This window comes from Silurus aristotelis, assembly GCF_946808225.1.
Source record: "Silurus aristotelis genome assembly, chromosome: 13".
Lineage (NCBI taxonomy): Eukaryota > Metazoa > Chordata > Actinopteri > Siluriformes > Siluridae > Silurus > Silurus aristotelis.
Window position 1 is genome coordinate 26,781,022 of NC_139586.1, and position 16,593 is coordinate 26,797,614.

General features: G+C 38.0%; 1 protein-coding gene across 1 annotated transcript; it reads right to left on the reverse strand.

Moving 5' to 3' along the window:
- Positions 1-7,732: 7,732 nt before the first annotated feature.
- rx1 (retinal homeobox gene 1) lies at positions 7,733-12,651 on the reverse strand. The gene is made up of 4 exons (XM_083559640.1): positions 12,242-12,651; positions 11,152-11,451; positions 8,700-8,950; positions 7,733-8,609 (listed from the first exon to the last, which is right to left on the reverse strand). Exons 2-4 carry the CDS (start codon positions 11,435-11,437, stop codon positions 8,166-8,168), a joined length of 981 nt encoding a protein of 326 aa, XP_083415766.1. The 5' UTR covers positions 11,438-11,451; positions 12,242-12,651; the 3' UTR covers positions 7,733-8,165.
- Positions 12,652-16,593: the final 3,942 nt, after the last annotated feature.

Consider the following 16,593-nt stretch of genomic DNA (forward strand, 5'->3'; position numbering starts at 1 on the left):
TGTGTGTATCAAAGAATATATATATATATATATATATATATATATATATATATATATATATATATATATATATATATATATATATATATATATATACTTAACCACTTTTGCACAACAGATGGAATGAAGGAGGAAGAATAACTTTTAATCTGTTGATACACAAGCTGATTTTTCCCATGCTTTTTTTTGGTGCCAGTGCGGCTGAACGCATGCCTGCCCTCCTGCCTGTGCGTCCACTGGACAGTGGCAATGGGGTCCTGGCCTCATTCCTAATCCTCACCATGAACTCATCCTGGCCTGCAGAAAAGGGCACTAATTGGGGGATTTTCTTATTCATTAAGCCAGACAGGCATCTTCTCCTTCTTCTGAATCCATTACTACTTCCTCATCTAGCTGTGGAATATTTTACCCACAGCACAGCAGAGTACAAACATCCTCCACTCAAGCAAAAGTACAGATACTCATGTTTTAAACGACTCTGGTAAAAGTTCTGACTACACTTTTTTTCCACTCAAGTTAAAGTAAAGAAGTTTAGGCTCTGACATACTTAAGTAAAAAGTGACCACTGTTTTTTGTTCTCTAATGAATGTATCCAGGCTGAACAGCCACAACACAACAGAGAAAAGATGATGATGATGATCAGGTGGTCAGGAATGTCTCTGTTCTCAGTCATGTTTACATCACTGACTCCCTCTGTTTTATCCACGTTACATCCAGGCATCATGTTCCCTTCTGCCTTGCTTGTTGTTATCTTCATAAACTAGCCTATGTCTGTGGCACGTGATAGTCAGGAGATGATGCACCAGTGGTAGATTCTATAATGGATTATATTTCAAGACATAATGACCTACTGTGTTTACAATACAACATACTAAGGAAATGTATGCATTAATCATCAGCACCTTTTCCTTGTCCTTGTCCTTGTCCTAGTACTGGTCCTGGTCCTGGTGCTGGTCAGGGTCAGGGTCAGGTCTATAGTAGGAACACTGCACTTTTACCCCTTAGATGGGACTTTAGTTCATTTCAGTGCGTCATACAGACACAATTTGATCACTCTTTCATTCTTGGGGGGCAATTTGGAGAAATTAATCAACCTCCCAGCATTTATTGAGATACATCTGAGAACCCAAAGAAAACTCATGCAGATTTAAGATTCATCTGGAGACCTGGATTTTGCAATGCTTCATTCAACTAATATACAGCTCTATATACACTATATGGATGAAATTATTGGGTCACCTGCTTTATATGGTTCTTCTTTAAACTGTTAGCATAAAGCTTGAAGCACGCAATTGTTGCTGGTGTCCAGAGTGACGTACAAAATGCTTCACTGGTACGCAAGATTACAAACTTAAGATAAATCAGACTACAACTCTTGATTTTTACAAAGCAAACCTGGAAAGTGTTAGTTTAAGTGTTTCAGGAAGAGGAAGGTCTTCAACCGTCGCTTAAAGATAGCCAGGGACTCGGACATCTAGGAGAAGTTCGTTCCACCACCTCGGTGCCAGAACAGAGCCATGAAGTATAGTTACCTCTCCACCTGAGAGAAGGTGATACCAGTCGAGCAGTGCTGGAGGATCTCAGACAGCGTGGTGCAGTGCAAGGTGTGATGAGGTCTCTGAGGTAAGATGGTGATGGTCCATTTTTGGCCTTGTAAGCAAGCATCAATGTTTTGAATCTGATACATGCAGCTACTGAAAGCCAGTGAAGGGAGCGCAGCAGTGGGGTGGTGTGGGAGAACTTGGAAAGAAGAGGAAGACCTGCCAACAGAGAGTTGCAGTAGTCCAGTGCAGTAGTCCAGTCTCGAAATTTGGAAAACTTGGAAACCCAAACTTATTTCAGCATGGCAATGCCGCTGTGCACTAAGTGAGCCCCCTGAAGATCTGGTTTACATGGTTTGGAGAGGAAGATCTGGATTGCTATAAAACTCTGATTTCAACTGAACAATTGGAACACTGACTGCATCCCAGTCCTCCTTAACTCAACTACATCAGTACCTGACTTTTCTAACAACATTGTAGCTGAATAAGCACAAATCTCCAGAAGCACGCTACAAAATCAGAAGAATAGAGGGAATTATAAGAGCAAATTGGAACTAAATGTTGAATGCGATGCTCAAAAAGCACATGCCATACTTATGATAAGGTGTCCGCTAACTTTTGGCAATATAGTGTAATATTTAGATGCTTTCATTTGGCACATTCCAGCTTATTAGGAAGCTTGGGTTTCAAAGATCCTGCTTGAAGGTCCAACAGTGGCAGCTTGGCAGTGCTGGGGCTTGAACTGGCAGCAGCAGTGAACAGTACCGAAGTAAATGTACTTTACTGAAGTATTTCCATTTGGGGAGACTTTTACTTCATTACATTTAAATAGGTCAAATATGTAATTTTTACTACTTTGAACTACATTTTGCAACATCAGTTGTTCCTTTTTATTTATGAGGATAAACTTAACTGGTCAAACACGCAGCAAATCACCAATCAGGATCAAACGTGAACTTTTTTTGATTGGCGCTTGGTGTATCTACTGATCACCAACATACAGATCAGCATCAGTTCAACAGCAAGCAGAACATTTGGAGAGGAATAAATGATGGAAGTAACTCCTGATTTAAACTCGCCACAACACACATGGCTTTGTTGCATGATTTTTTTAAGTAGTTGAAAAAAAAAAAAGGTTTTGGTCTCATGATCATTGTAATAGACATCAGCCAGTGTTTGACTCATTAATATTAATCTATTAATAGATTGAGTTGATTAAGTAAAGAGTCTTGTGATAAAAATGATAATAGGAACATTATAGCCATAATAAATGATAGTACTTTGGATAATTAACCACATTTGAAGGCAAATACCTTTGTACTTTCACTCAAGTGAAAGTTTAAAGGGACACTTTTACTTTTACTGGAGTCACATTTTATCTAGTGTATCTTTCTACTTAACTTGAGTAACCCAGTGCCTTAACTGTTCTACTACTTCCTGCATTTAGCCAGAGTGACTTATCTCGTTTATACAGCTGAGCAGTTGAGGGTGTAGATCTTGTTCAAGAGCACAGCAGTGGCAGCATGGTGTTCAGAACTTAAGAATGTCTTATCTTGTTAAACAAATGAGGCAACAATTATAAGACTGTAACTGAATAATTTGTTATACTTAATTCTCTGTACACGTAAAGTAATTGGATGCTTGACGTTCCCGTTGATGTGGTTTTGAGTCTTCGTATGCAGGTAGAATGACATTTTCCCTTCAGTTGAACTAGGAGACCCAAATCTGTTCCAGCATGACAATACCCCTGTGCACAAAGCCAGCTTCATGAACATTACTTTGGTTGAAGTGGAAGATCTCCAGCTAAAGACCTCTGACCTCAACCCTATTTAACATGATGAATGTGAACACTGACTGCATCCCAGGAGACCTCACCTTACCTACATCAGTACCTGACTTTACTAACACCATTGTAGCTGAATGCACAAATCTCCACAAGATCTAGTGGAACATCCTCCCAGAAAAGTGGAGGTTATTATAACAGCTAATGGGGAATAATCTTAAGTGTGGAATTGGAAAATAAACTAAAAATAGAGTTCCAGTAGTGTGAAGTGCGGCATTCTGAGGTATAGCCAGCTCCAGTCACGTCCCACCTCATAAAGATTATGGACCTTTAAAGAAATAGATGTGGAACTCGAAAACTTCCTGTACCACCCAGAGACGTACCAGTGCCAGCTGGATCCCATTTCATGTGTGGAATTTTGACATTGGACCTCTTTGAGTGTTTAAAGGCTCTGGCATGGAGAAGCTGGTGTTGGATCTGTGATGAAATGTTGAGCTATTTTATAAGTTGCTCAGTAGCTCCTATTTTTATAACCACAATGACTGTAGAAGACTGTAAAAAGAACATTATTAATAATCTTACACTCCAGTGCTCATGTTAGTTCTCACTTTCCAGTGTTCTGTATTGTTTAAAGATTTATGATCACACTCTTGATGTCACCCAAATGAGGATGGTTCCCCTTTTGAGTCCGGTTCCTCTCAAGGTTTCTTCGTCATGACATCTAAAGGAAGGCTTGCTCATCAGGGATAAATGCACATCATTCACCTTGACTGTTGATTTCTGTAAAGCTGCTTTGAGACAATACCTGTTGTGAAAAGCGCTATAGAAATAAACTTGACTTGACTTGACTTGACTTGTGTGACTCCAACTTTGTCCAACAATTTGGGAAAGACCCACATATGGCTGGAGAAGTCAAGTGACCCAGTACTTTTGTACATGTAGTGTATAGTATTTTCCGTAGCACATTTCAGATATCAGTCATGATGCAACTAAAAATTTATTTTCTTTTTTAATTTTTAATGCATTTTTTTTCCATCGAATTCTCTAGACGAATATTGGACCCAGATGGTAGTGGTGAGACATCACTGTGGTGTCCCATCTGTCTGCGTTCACCACACACATTGTAAGTGTGCCTACAGTAACTGTACAACAGGACCAAAGAGAGCAGAACATGTGTTAATGCACTAATGCCCAGAGAATTAGGGTGCACAGGAGCCCCATCGCACCCACCCGGCGAGACCTGATTGATTGGAGCTTCATCTTTCTAACGGGCTGGCGGTCTGCCATCAGTCAGGAGACACACAGGCGGGGGGGGGGGGGGAGGGGAGCACAAAAGATGAAAATGAAGAGGAAAGACATGGACATGCAAGAGGACAAATATAAGATAAACTATTAGAAATATAAATAGTTTTATTATGTGTATATACAGTATATATATATATATATATATATATATATATATATATATATATATATATATATATATATATATATATATATATATTAGAGATAGTAAGATTCAGTTCAAAGTTAACAATGTGATGCATTGATTTAAAAAAGTGTGCATCGGATCCAAAAGTCTACATCAGATATAACATTTGTAACGCGATGCATCATTTGTAACATATTTACATAGATAAAAAACGATTCATTAATATGTAACTATAAGTAGATAAGCTACACTTTTATTATTTTAAAGTGACTAATAATCTGTGACCAATATTTGATATGTAGATTGATTTCTCCTCGCTAAACTGTTTCTCGAGCGCATTCTCTCAGCACCACCGCTGCTACGTGAATATGACGCATCACGACACTACGGAGACCGAGGCGCTTCCTGAGAGTCACCTAGAATACAGATTAACATGGCAGAGGTAGAGCTGCATCTTCCTGGAGACAGGAAAAGAACGTCTCATTTTATTTCATCTTTTTATCTGATTTGCACTACAAAGTCCTGTTTGTGAATCGAATCGAAATCCGATCACAATAGTTTCGTAGAATCGTATTGAATTGCATCGAAATCTGCTTTATATGCATCTTGAATAAATTGTTGGCTATGCATTGAGATTTTATTTATATAATGAATCATTGATTTTCTTTGGAATTCTTTTGAGGAGAAAGTTAAACAATAAAAGGAAAAAAAAAGACTATGTTTAAAAAACAATTTTAATGACAGTAAGCTGCAGTTGTAAACAGATTTAAACAATCAATCACATATTGTTAATATTTAAAACAGTTTTAGGGCAGAATTCATTTTACATCATCCTTTGGAGCTTGCCATATATAAATCATATATAAAGCTTGCTATATGTAGTATATATATAGTAAATAAGTATATAAAATATGACAAAGGTGTAAAAATAAAAATGGCTGCCATGTATGTGTTTGACATATGTTGCAGGTTTTTATTATTGTAACGTGTGTATTGTAGAACAATTTTAGGACACAATTACGTGTTATTTTGTTATTACTTTAATAAACCAGTTAGAAAGCCTAGTAACAACTGCATTATTAGATGTGTGGAATGTCACCGAGTTAATGTAATAGTACTCTGGTTTAGAGAACTTGCAAAAAATGCTTCCTGAATATCTCATTCAACATTTAGTTTCAATTTGCACTAGATTTTGTGGAGATTTGTGGAGGTTCATTCAGTCACAAGGGTGTTAGTAAAGTCAGGTACTGATGTAGGTGAGGTATGGAGACCTGGAGTGCAGTTGGCATTCTAGTTCATCCCAAAGGTTATTGAGGGGTTGAGGGTCAGAGCTCTATAGCAGGAGATCTTCCACTCCAACCCATGTAAAGTATATCTTCATGGAGCTGGATTTGTGCACAGGGGCATCGTCATGTTGGAACAGGTTTGGGTTTCCTAGTTCGAGTGAAGGGAAAATTTCATTCTACCACAACCAAAGACATCCTATACAAATTGTGTGCCTCTGACAGAACCACATATGGCTATAAAATCTCAATACTTTAGTCCATATTGTCCTCTATGTCTGTTGTATATTTAACAAAATGCTCAAAAAACAAATAAGGCAGGAAAAAAACACGTCAGTGTTTTTCAGGGGGCGAAATCACTATTATTTGTTTGGTAAATTTTTATTGTTTTATTAAAACAAAGAAAATGAGTTTGGATTGTGTAAGCTGAACAAGTACATGAAGAGATCATTACTGAGGGAGTGACCTGCCAACAGGTCTTCTCTTTTAATGAGCACTGAAGCGTAATGGCCTCTTTTTTTCCAGAGACGCCGTGTCTCTGCGCTGCTCGTTATGCCTCGGACAATCTGTCCTCACATGTCCTCACATGCTGTGCTCATGGACAATAAAGACCTGATTTGACCAGTGGTGTGGGCAGTTTTATGTTCTTTGTGTTTGTGATCGTGTGTGTGTGTGTGTGTGTGTGTGTGTGTGTCTCTCTCTCTCTCTCTCTCTCTCTCTCTCTCTCTCTCTCTCTCTCTCTCTCTCTCTCTCTCTCTCTCTCTCTTTCTGAAGGACACTCGTCAGCACTGGGAATTAAGAATGAATCACCTATAAGTAAGTTAAGTGGGTGTTAGGAGGTGCTGGTAAACCGGAACACTCTGGAAATCAGACCTTACATTAGACATGTCCATATTCTGAAACCGAGAAATAATTCCTTTCTGTGTAATAAATATTAAATCCCGCCATTTTCCACTTCGACTCAGTACATTTTAAATGAGATTTGGCCCAGAGAGGATGGCGGCGTTTCTGGATCATGTTCACGCATACCTTCTTCTTTGCATGATACAGATTTAACACTTTTTTTGTGGATCACATGTCAAACTGTCTACATGGAAAAAGATTTCTGGAGGTGTTTATGAGCCCATGCAGTGATTTTCATTACAGAATCATGTTTTATATATATATATATATATATATATATATATATATATATATATATATATATATATATATATATATACTTGACTGTATTTATTTTAATTGTTTTTACCAGATCTACACTTTAAGCAACATAGTATAAGAAAACTTATCAACCAATTAGAAAGTTTTTTCTGTAGCTGAAATTAGTTTAGAAATTTTCAATTTGTATCACCATATTAGCTTTTCTGAAGTAAAATTTCCGCAAAAAGACGGCTATATACATATACATGTAATTTCACAATCTATAATCGTTTTGTTCCTTTTTTTTTTTAATAAAACATCTACTTGATCAGTGTTATTATTATTATTATTATGATTTATAGAGTTAAACCGGAACAGTATAGCTGTGCTATCAAAGCATTATTCAGATTTTTTTTTAATCAGTTCTCAGGACATCGTGATTTTTATGAATGAAAGTGAAAATGCAAACTGGATATAAGGTGCTAATGTGCTATTTCATTAATTTTCTTACAAAATTAGTCTGATTTGAATGTTTGGTTTATAGATCTGACAAGGGGAACGAAATATCTTCATTACAGCGAAAGAAATAAGTAAGCAATTGGGCATGAATAGGAAATAATATGGCAATATATTACCAATATATCCATTATAAATTCCAGCTGTATGGAAAGTTTTAAAGTTCATGTTTTTGATGATAGCTGAAGACGCCATCTTATGGCAGATTGAAATATAAATAAACACAGTACCCAGATTCTTCTTGGATGAGGGAGGAGCCTATTTAAAGCTTACAATAACTTTTCGGTCGGCTTCCGAAAAATAAGACACGGGATTATGATAACTGCGTCCTGTATAGTTGAAATTCCACAAATTCTTAGGTCCATCATTTCAGTGAAAGCTTAACGAGCTCGTTGTTTTGCCAATTATCCTACTTCAGTTGTATCCATTTATTTTAAGTTGTAATACAAAACATATCACCTTGTCTGTCACATGGGTTGCCATGTTTTGTCCATGGACTGAATATGTTCCTTGGCTTTCATCCTCAGAGCTGCGATGCTGAAGCTGCGTTGATCAACATCCTCCAGGGGGAATTTATCAGTAAACACTGAATGGCACTGATACGGAGGGGGTGCCATGGGCTGCACACTTTGGTTCATGACCTGAGGGGGGTTCAGGAAACCGTTGCTCTGATATCCGGCTTGCAGGCCCTGTGCAGGCCCCATAAGGTCTGGAATAGCATGCATTGGTGTAGTGTTGGTCAGAGGAGATGCAAGCCAGGGGTCCAGGGGCAGCGAGTTGCTCATGGGGTTCATGCCAGTGTGCATGGGTGGTCTGCTGAAGGAAAGCATGGGTGAGTCATGAAGCTTTACGGCACTGGCGTCCATCTTCTCCTGGCGTCTCCATTTGGCGCGACGGTTCTGGAACCACACCTAAATTACAACATTTAATTCTTAAAGCAAGTCTACTTCTGGACTCTATAAGATGTATATCTAATGGATCCATTTTAAGGCTATCCATACCTGTACTCGAACTTCAGGGAGGTTGACCTTAATGGCAAGCTCCTCACGGCTGTACACATCGGGGTAGTGAGACTTCTCGAAGGCACGTTCCAGCTCATGGAGTTGGTATGTGGTGAAGGTTGTGCGGTTTCGCCGGTGCTTCTTTTTCGGTTGCTCATCGTCCGTATGCTCAGGAGATTTCCTGTCGCTTTCAGACGATTTCCACACGTCTCCTCGCTCAGACTCGCACGTGTCAGAAAACGTTTCGGATACTACAGAGTCAAACATACATAAAGTTTTGTTTTTTCATTATCACGACCTAATTTTCTTGTGATCTCGACATAACAAATATTGTTTCCTCGTGATCAGTATTGAACTTTTCTGTGTATTTTGCATAAGAGCATGTTCTACAGGCAGCATCGTGGATAATATCCTTGACCATTTGTGGCAGCGTCCACCTATTATGCTCCACGATGCTGCATCTAGAACATTCCTCGTGATCAGTATATAATTTGTATGTGTATTCGGCATAAGAACATGCTCTAGAAGCAGCATCATGGACAATAACCATAACCATTCGCCTGCTGCCACAAATGCTTATAGTTATTATCTATGATGCTGCCTCACAAATGTGTCCTTACACTGAGGTAACTTCCTTACATTCTAATCTAAGAAGTAACAGATGTATCCTGCAAATTTTTGTAACATAGACATGTCCAAGGAAATACTTGTCTTTAAGGATCCTTAAAACATTTATAATCATGCTGATTTAAAGATAAAAAAAAAAAAATCTACTTGTGGGCCCAAATATTGAGTTGTTTAATATGCATTGAAATTTGAGAGTTATTATAATTTATTAATAATGAAGTTAATAACACTGATTATCCCTTCATCATGGCACCTGTTAGTGGATGGATATATTTATTAGGTAACAAGTGAACATTTTGTCCTCATAGTTGATGTCAGAAGCTGGAAAAATGGATAAGGATTTAGACGTCTAGACGACTGGGTCAAAGTGTCTCCAAAACTGCAGTTTTTGTGGGATGTTCCTGGTCTGCAGTGGTCAGTGGCTATCAAAAGTGCTCCAAAGAAGGAACAGTGATGAACCGGCGACAGGGTCGTGTGCGGCCGAGTCTCAGTGATGCACGTGTGGAGCGAAGGCTGAGCCGTGTGGTCCGATCCAACAGACGAGCTGCTGATGTAGTTAATGCTGTTAATACTCGATGGGTCATGACTGTTTTAGCAGCAAAAGGGGACCACCACAATATTAGGCAGGTGGTCATAATGTTATGCAAATGTATGATTTTATGTCTGTCAGATTCTGTGATCTTGATGTGAGTAGCAAGCGTCCAGTGAATTAAACTCCTACACCATGTGTATGATTTTGACATGAAATTGTAGGACAAATACAAGTGTTAAGAAGGACATTAATTATAGATCCATTTGGAACCACTGATTCTGTGGGATCAATAAAATATTCTGATTCTAATTCTGGTTCTTTTATTTATTTTTTATTAATACTACAATCAAATGTCCTTCATTTTCTGGTTGCATTCTACTAAAGACGCTGAGAAACTATTGTGCATGGGCATTAAGCCATTTATGTAAACAAATCTTGTGGTTTTGCACACTAAGTTGGGTGATGATGCTGTAGATAGTGTTACTGCTGAGCCCACATACAATCCTAATCTCGATTTAACATGCTCCCAGTATCCGACTGGGTTTCCCTCTAGGTGTTAGCGTGTCTGTGCTTGGTGGCATGCAAGAACTGGTTGTCCCATCCAGGGTGTATTAATAGAATAGAATAGCCTTTATTTGTCACATATACATGACAGCACAGTGAAATTATTTTCTTCACATATCCCAGCTTGTCTGGAAGCTGTGTTCAGAGTGGAGGGTCAGCCATGATACAGCTTCCCTGGAGCACAAAGGGTTAAGGACCTTGCTCAAGGGCTAACAAGCTTTAGCTTGGCGATACCAGGGCTTGAACTCCTAACCTTCTGATCAGTAACCCAGCGTCTTAACCACTGAGCTACCACTACTATTTCTGCCTCACCTCATGACTAGTACTAAAAGTTAGTGAGTATGTAACATGATTTTGGGGCTGATTTTTTTTTAAATATATCATTGTTATATTGTAAACTATCTTCTTACAAGCTTTATATATGTTATTGGTAATAATTTCAGTACTTTCACTTAATATGTCACTTCTCATCGTTGATGGATCAACTCACAACATCTCATCGCACCAGGGTTCAGTTAGACAGCAGGTACACGCCGTGTCACTCTGAATCAAGAATAAGGGTCTGAAGTTAGACTGCTGTTCTTTAACTTTGAGCCAAATGAACCCAATAATTAATTCTACTGCACACTATAAAGTAATCCCAGCTACCTTCTGTTTTTGGCCCAAACTGTTCTTTGTTCAACAAATTACCAGGGGCGCAAGAATGTTACACCTACAGAGGAACCTTACCGTAAAAATCAGACATCTCTGAGTTGTCTCTCGGGGATACAGAGCCATATAAGTGCACGATGTGATCTCGCTCTCCTGCTTCCCCTGGACTTTGCAAGGTAACTTCAGCAGGTACAGCGTTAACTCCTGGATTGAGCAAGGGGTCCTTCGTGAAGCCCAGGATCACGTCGATGCTGTGGACATGGGTCCCAACTGAAGCCACTGCTCCTTTTACCATCTCGTGGAAGTTGCCTGGTGAGGGGCAGCTGTCGTCCACCATGTTCATGGCATCTAGTGATAAATGCATTTAAATGCTGGGTTCTAAAATAAAATATAAAACAAATTTGTAAAAGGTGGACCAGGGTGAATTTCAACTCTGAAATATCTATTTCTAAAAAATGTATTATTAATATTATATTTTTTTAAATATAATAATAATAATAATAATAATAATAATAATAATAATCAAGTAATTAGATATTATTATTATTATTATTATTATTATTATTATTATTATTATTATTATTAATAATAACGATAATAATTATACTATAATAACAATAATAACGATAATAATAATAATAAATAACTAATTAATAATTTAATTAATTTAAAAACAAACATAAGTTCAAGCATTAATTAAAATGGATCATTTAATAAATCATTCATAATTATTAATATTTTAATATTGTAATAATAAACAATGATAATGTTATACCTAATAACAAATATTTTTTTTTATACATTATTAAATAAAATAATATTTTATAATTAAAAAGTCAATGACATCTGATATAACAAATAACTTACGTGTTAAAAATGTTAACTTATATTGTATATAAATAAATTGTTAATTTATTTATATAAAATATAACTAAATTATTAATTTACTTATATTTTATATAAATGAATTAATAATTTTTTTCGCAGATATTTTTTTGCAGACTTTATACAATTATATTACAATGGCCATATTCCAAACCGCATCCTACATTGCTAATTAGTACGTACAGCAATAGGCTTAAACATGTAAATCGTATGCTACATTTATGAGCACTATTAAGGGTCACTTGTGCGGTTTGAAACGCAGCCGTCTCAAGGGTCGTCTTACCTGAGGCGGGGAGGGGGTGACTCCCGGCACGCACGCAGTTTTCCTGATCAGGCGTTTATCCTGTTTCACTGGATGAAATTTGAGGCTTACAAGAAAGTGTTTTTAGTTAGCCATTAAACAGTATATTCACCATTTTATATGGTTTTGAATAATAAAACAAAAAAACTTCTGTCAGCCCCCCTCCTCTGGTGAATAGTCCCCGTGTCCTCTGTGAAGAGCGACGTCCCGAGTGTTTCCGAGAAAAGCCGAAGTTAGAAAGAACGCTTACGGTATTTCCAGTGGGACAGATTTCAACAAATATATTTATATATACATATATAAAATAATAAAAACTCTGTCAAACAAGTATCTATCTAAAATAAGAGTCTGTACACAGGTGTATAAATTCACCATTCACCACATAAAAAGATAGTTATGGCCTCCCTGCGATCGTTTTTCTACTGGTGAAAAAAAAAACACTGAAGGGTAACAGCCAATCAGGTTGAGGAAAGGCTTTGTGTGGGCGTGGTTTAGAGAAGCCACCCCAGATGAATGTGAACACAATGTGAATGTCCATTTGTGTGGTTTCTCTTTCACCCAGAACAATAAAAAATGAACCCATTCCAAAGGAGATAATAATAGGCACTCATTAATTAGCATATATTCTCTTGTATAATTGACTGACAGCCGATGTATTGTCGAGTAATTGTCTATAACATGTCTGTGCAGGCTATGACAGAGGAAAACCAGACTAATAAAGCTGTATTGGACAGAACTTTTGTTTCAGAGACAAAAAAATAATAATTTTTTGCAAATCCCTCAATCGTGAGAACTTTCTATGCAGCCGGACCGTGCGTTATTGACTAAAAAAGTGATAGCTCAGTGAATAAAATGTTGGACCTCCGTTCAGTCGTTTAGAAAACCAAAGCCAAAACCATGTACATCGACAAAACCTAGTCAACAACGTGGCTCATGGAGACGTGTAATAGTTTGATGTAATAGTTAACTGATGTATAATAATAATAGTTTATTTATTAGTTAATTGATGATTCTGATAATGTCATTACATATTACCAGAATCATCAATTAACTAATTAGGTAATTAATTAACTAATGAGAATCCAGTTTCTGATTTAGAGTAAACCAACATTGTGCATTCATCGTACAGGCAACAGGAAACTGGAGGTGACTAAAAGGAGGTGGTGTCAAAAAGTTTCAATACTAATTTTGGTGACTGGTTCTATTCTGACCACGTGCTTTTTCCACGTCTGCATCACAGCATTGGCAGCAAGTTATAACAAAGAGCAAATGTAAAACGTGAAAATGGGCAAATCTGTCACAGAGACGTTTGACATGACATACGTTCGACATTCTGCAACGATTCGTTTGAGGTGTTTCGAGCGGCACGCGCTCTTCAAGAGCGGAAGAACATTGCGGGAACACGATTAGAGATCAGGAAGACCTAAAGATCTCAACCTCCCGAAAATGTTTAAACCATTCTGCAGCTTGTGCATGATGATTGTTAAAGAACAATCCACATGATCTCACTACTGCACCCACCCTACTCACCAAATCGGCTCCTGCGAACTTCACCCTCTTCCTGAAGGTCGACGTTTTGACACCGTTGTGGAGATTCGGCGTGAATGGCAGAAGCTGCTTGATAAGCTTGCTTTGAAAAGAAGACTTCCAAGATACATTCAAGAAGTTGCAGGAATGCTGGGAGCGCTGTTCTGCAGTGCAAAGGGGGCCTGTTTTGAACGTAGATAAATAAAGTACAGGTGGCAGGACTGGACTAGACAGTGATTGATGCACTGTGAATGAATTCAGACCTGGTGCTCCCTGATAAACTGCCCAACCGTTTTTCATCCAACTTGATTCACTGATATGGACTTATATTTAAGGCATACTAACCACTCTTAGTGGTTACACAATAAAAAAAAAGGCTAAAAACACACATTGAGATGCATATAAACTTTCTTTCGGCATCTCCCATCAGGGGTCGCCACAGCGGATCATCCGCATGTTTATCCGCATGATCATCCTCCCCATTTATCCGGGCTTGGGACCGGCACTAAGAGTGGCTGTGGTCGGTTCCCTGACCAGGGATCGAACCCGGGCCGCAGCGGTGAGCGCGCCACATCCTAACCACTAGACCACCAGGGGACTACACATTGAGATGCATATAAACAACCCAAATAAAAAAATATAACAAATATCAGGACGACGTCTGACATTTGCTTGTATTATGCAACGTCCTACATAAAGAATGATGGAAATTGTGGTATTGCCCAGTACTAAACAAAAAAACCCTTATATCAGCACTTATATCAGTATCAGACTTCCACCTGTTAGACTTTCCTTGTCATTTAATTTCACAAACTGGAGTGTGGAGCCTTCATTTCGAAGACCGTAAGCACAGAGACGGGAGACAGGCAATCAGTCTAACAAGTTAATATATTTCCCCATGTTCTTGTTTCCTCATTAAACTAATTGAGCTGAAATTATCTAAGGTGCTGCACAGCTATCAAGCGGCTTAGGTTTTATCAGATGACAGAGCAAGAACCTCTGATCCTATTAGTGGCAAAGCAGCTAACGGTTAGAGGTCCTGTGTCAGCTAAGGGAAAATGAAAGGGGGATGGGGAAGAGAAAGGCAGAGGTAGAGAAAGGGACAGAAGGTGAGATTGGAACCGAAGGACTATTTTTATCCTACAAATCTGTAACTTTAATAGAATATTGTCTGTGAGTCCAGAATCCTGTTGAGTATTAAACAATAGTTTTACTTACAGTATATAAATAACAAAGAACTGCCTTATGTAGCGACTTATCTTTTTTTTTTTAATAGGTACTGAATAATGAATAGTTACAGAAAATATAATATGAAGAATTGAATTATAATGTGAGACCTTATGCACCAAATGAATGCAGGGAATTCATGGCAGCCGTAATGCATATAAAAGCGTTTTTTGATTTATTAGAGCTCCCACATGGCTGCTTGGCTAATTCATAAATTCATTATATACAGTTTTAATGAAATAACCTATTAAAACTATAATATTTATACAATTTTATGATATCGGCAAACATAAAATGCATGAAACGCACCAAGATCTAATTGCCTGTCGGTTCTTTTCTTAGTTGACCTCGGTGAAATGCGGGTCAGTAGAGGTGGAAAGCACTACAATGAGAACAGCATGTTGGGGTTAAACCCACTTCTGTGAAACTTCATCCGATTCCCTTAAAGCCATTAAAAAAGATCTTCCTGGGGAGACACTGACACACTTTGGCAAGTAATTGACTGATTATCTATACACATAGAAGAAAGTTTGTGGACACCTGATCATAAGATTGGTATGTGCTTGTAAAACATCTCAAATCACATATACTTCTAATTTGCTTTTATGATTACCTCCACTCTTTTGGGATGATGTTCCACTAGATTTTGGAGTGTGCTCTTGAGATTTATGTGAGAATAATTCAGATACAAGGGTGTTTAGTAAAGTGAGGTACTGATGTAGGTGAGGTGAGGAGGCATTATGGCTCAGTAGGGTTGAGGTCAGAGCTCTATAGCTAAATCTTCCACGCCAATCCATATCTTCGTGGACTTCGTTTTGTGCACAGGGGCATTGTCAAGTTAAAATGTAATGCTTCACAGGTCAAACTGTGTTACTCCAAATTTGTGGTAAACGCTTAGAGAAGAATGACATATGGCTGAAGAAGTCAGGTGTCCTAATACTTTTGCTCAATATAGTGCACCTGACCTGTCACCTGACATCCGTCTCAACCCACCATGGACCACTGAACCCCTCCTACTTTGGTATTATTTGGCCTTTTCCATGTTGTCAAATGAGTGTTAAAGATGAATTACATTGAAATAACATGCAGAAAGTTTTCAAACAAAACCATCATGGGCTTTAAAAAGTGGCCAGAACCTGGTCTTTCACCTACAGATCATCAGTTCTGAACTTGCAGACCTCCCATGCCGCTGATGGACAAAAGAAAGACATATTGGTGATCTGCTACGGGTTATTCTGGGTGAGCCACAAACTTTTTTTTTTATCATCGCATTTATCATTTCATGATGCCTTCCTCCTTCTAATGCCTTCTGTGTGGTGGATTACAGTTCATCTTGTGAGGATTACGCACGAATCAGGAGGAAAATATGAAGATCAATCCAAGAGGCTCTGCTCTAATCTCTTCTTCTTGTAACACAAGGTCCCAGTTCTGTGTTCCCTTTTCTCTTTGCTGTCATATTTGCAAGCAGTCAACTGTGTTCAAAATCAGTTCAATGATTTCCTTAGTGTTATTTTCTCCGTCCAAATAAAGAACCTGTTTGATTTTTCTAACATACAGTATATAGTATATTACTAATTAGA

Bases quoted from the DNA above. Each gene is read 5' to 3' on its own strand.
- rx1 (XM_083559640.1), bottom strand. From the start codon at position 11,437: ATGCATTTATCACTAGATGCCATGAACATGGTGGACGACAGCTGCCCC. The intron at 8,951-11,151 runs GTAAGGTTCCTC...TTGACTCTGTAG, and splicing joins AGAGATGTCTGATTTTTACG to TATCCGAAACGTTTTCTGAC. The intron at 8,610-8,699 runs GTATGGATAGCC...GTTGTAATTTAG, and splicing joins TCCCTGAAGTTCGAGTACAG to GTGTGGTTCCAGAACCGTCG.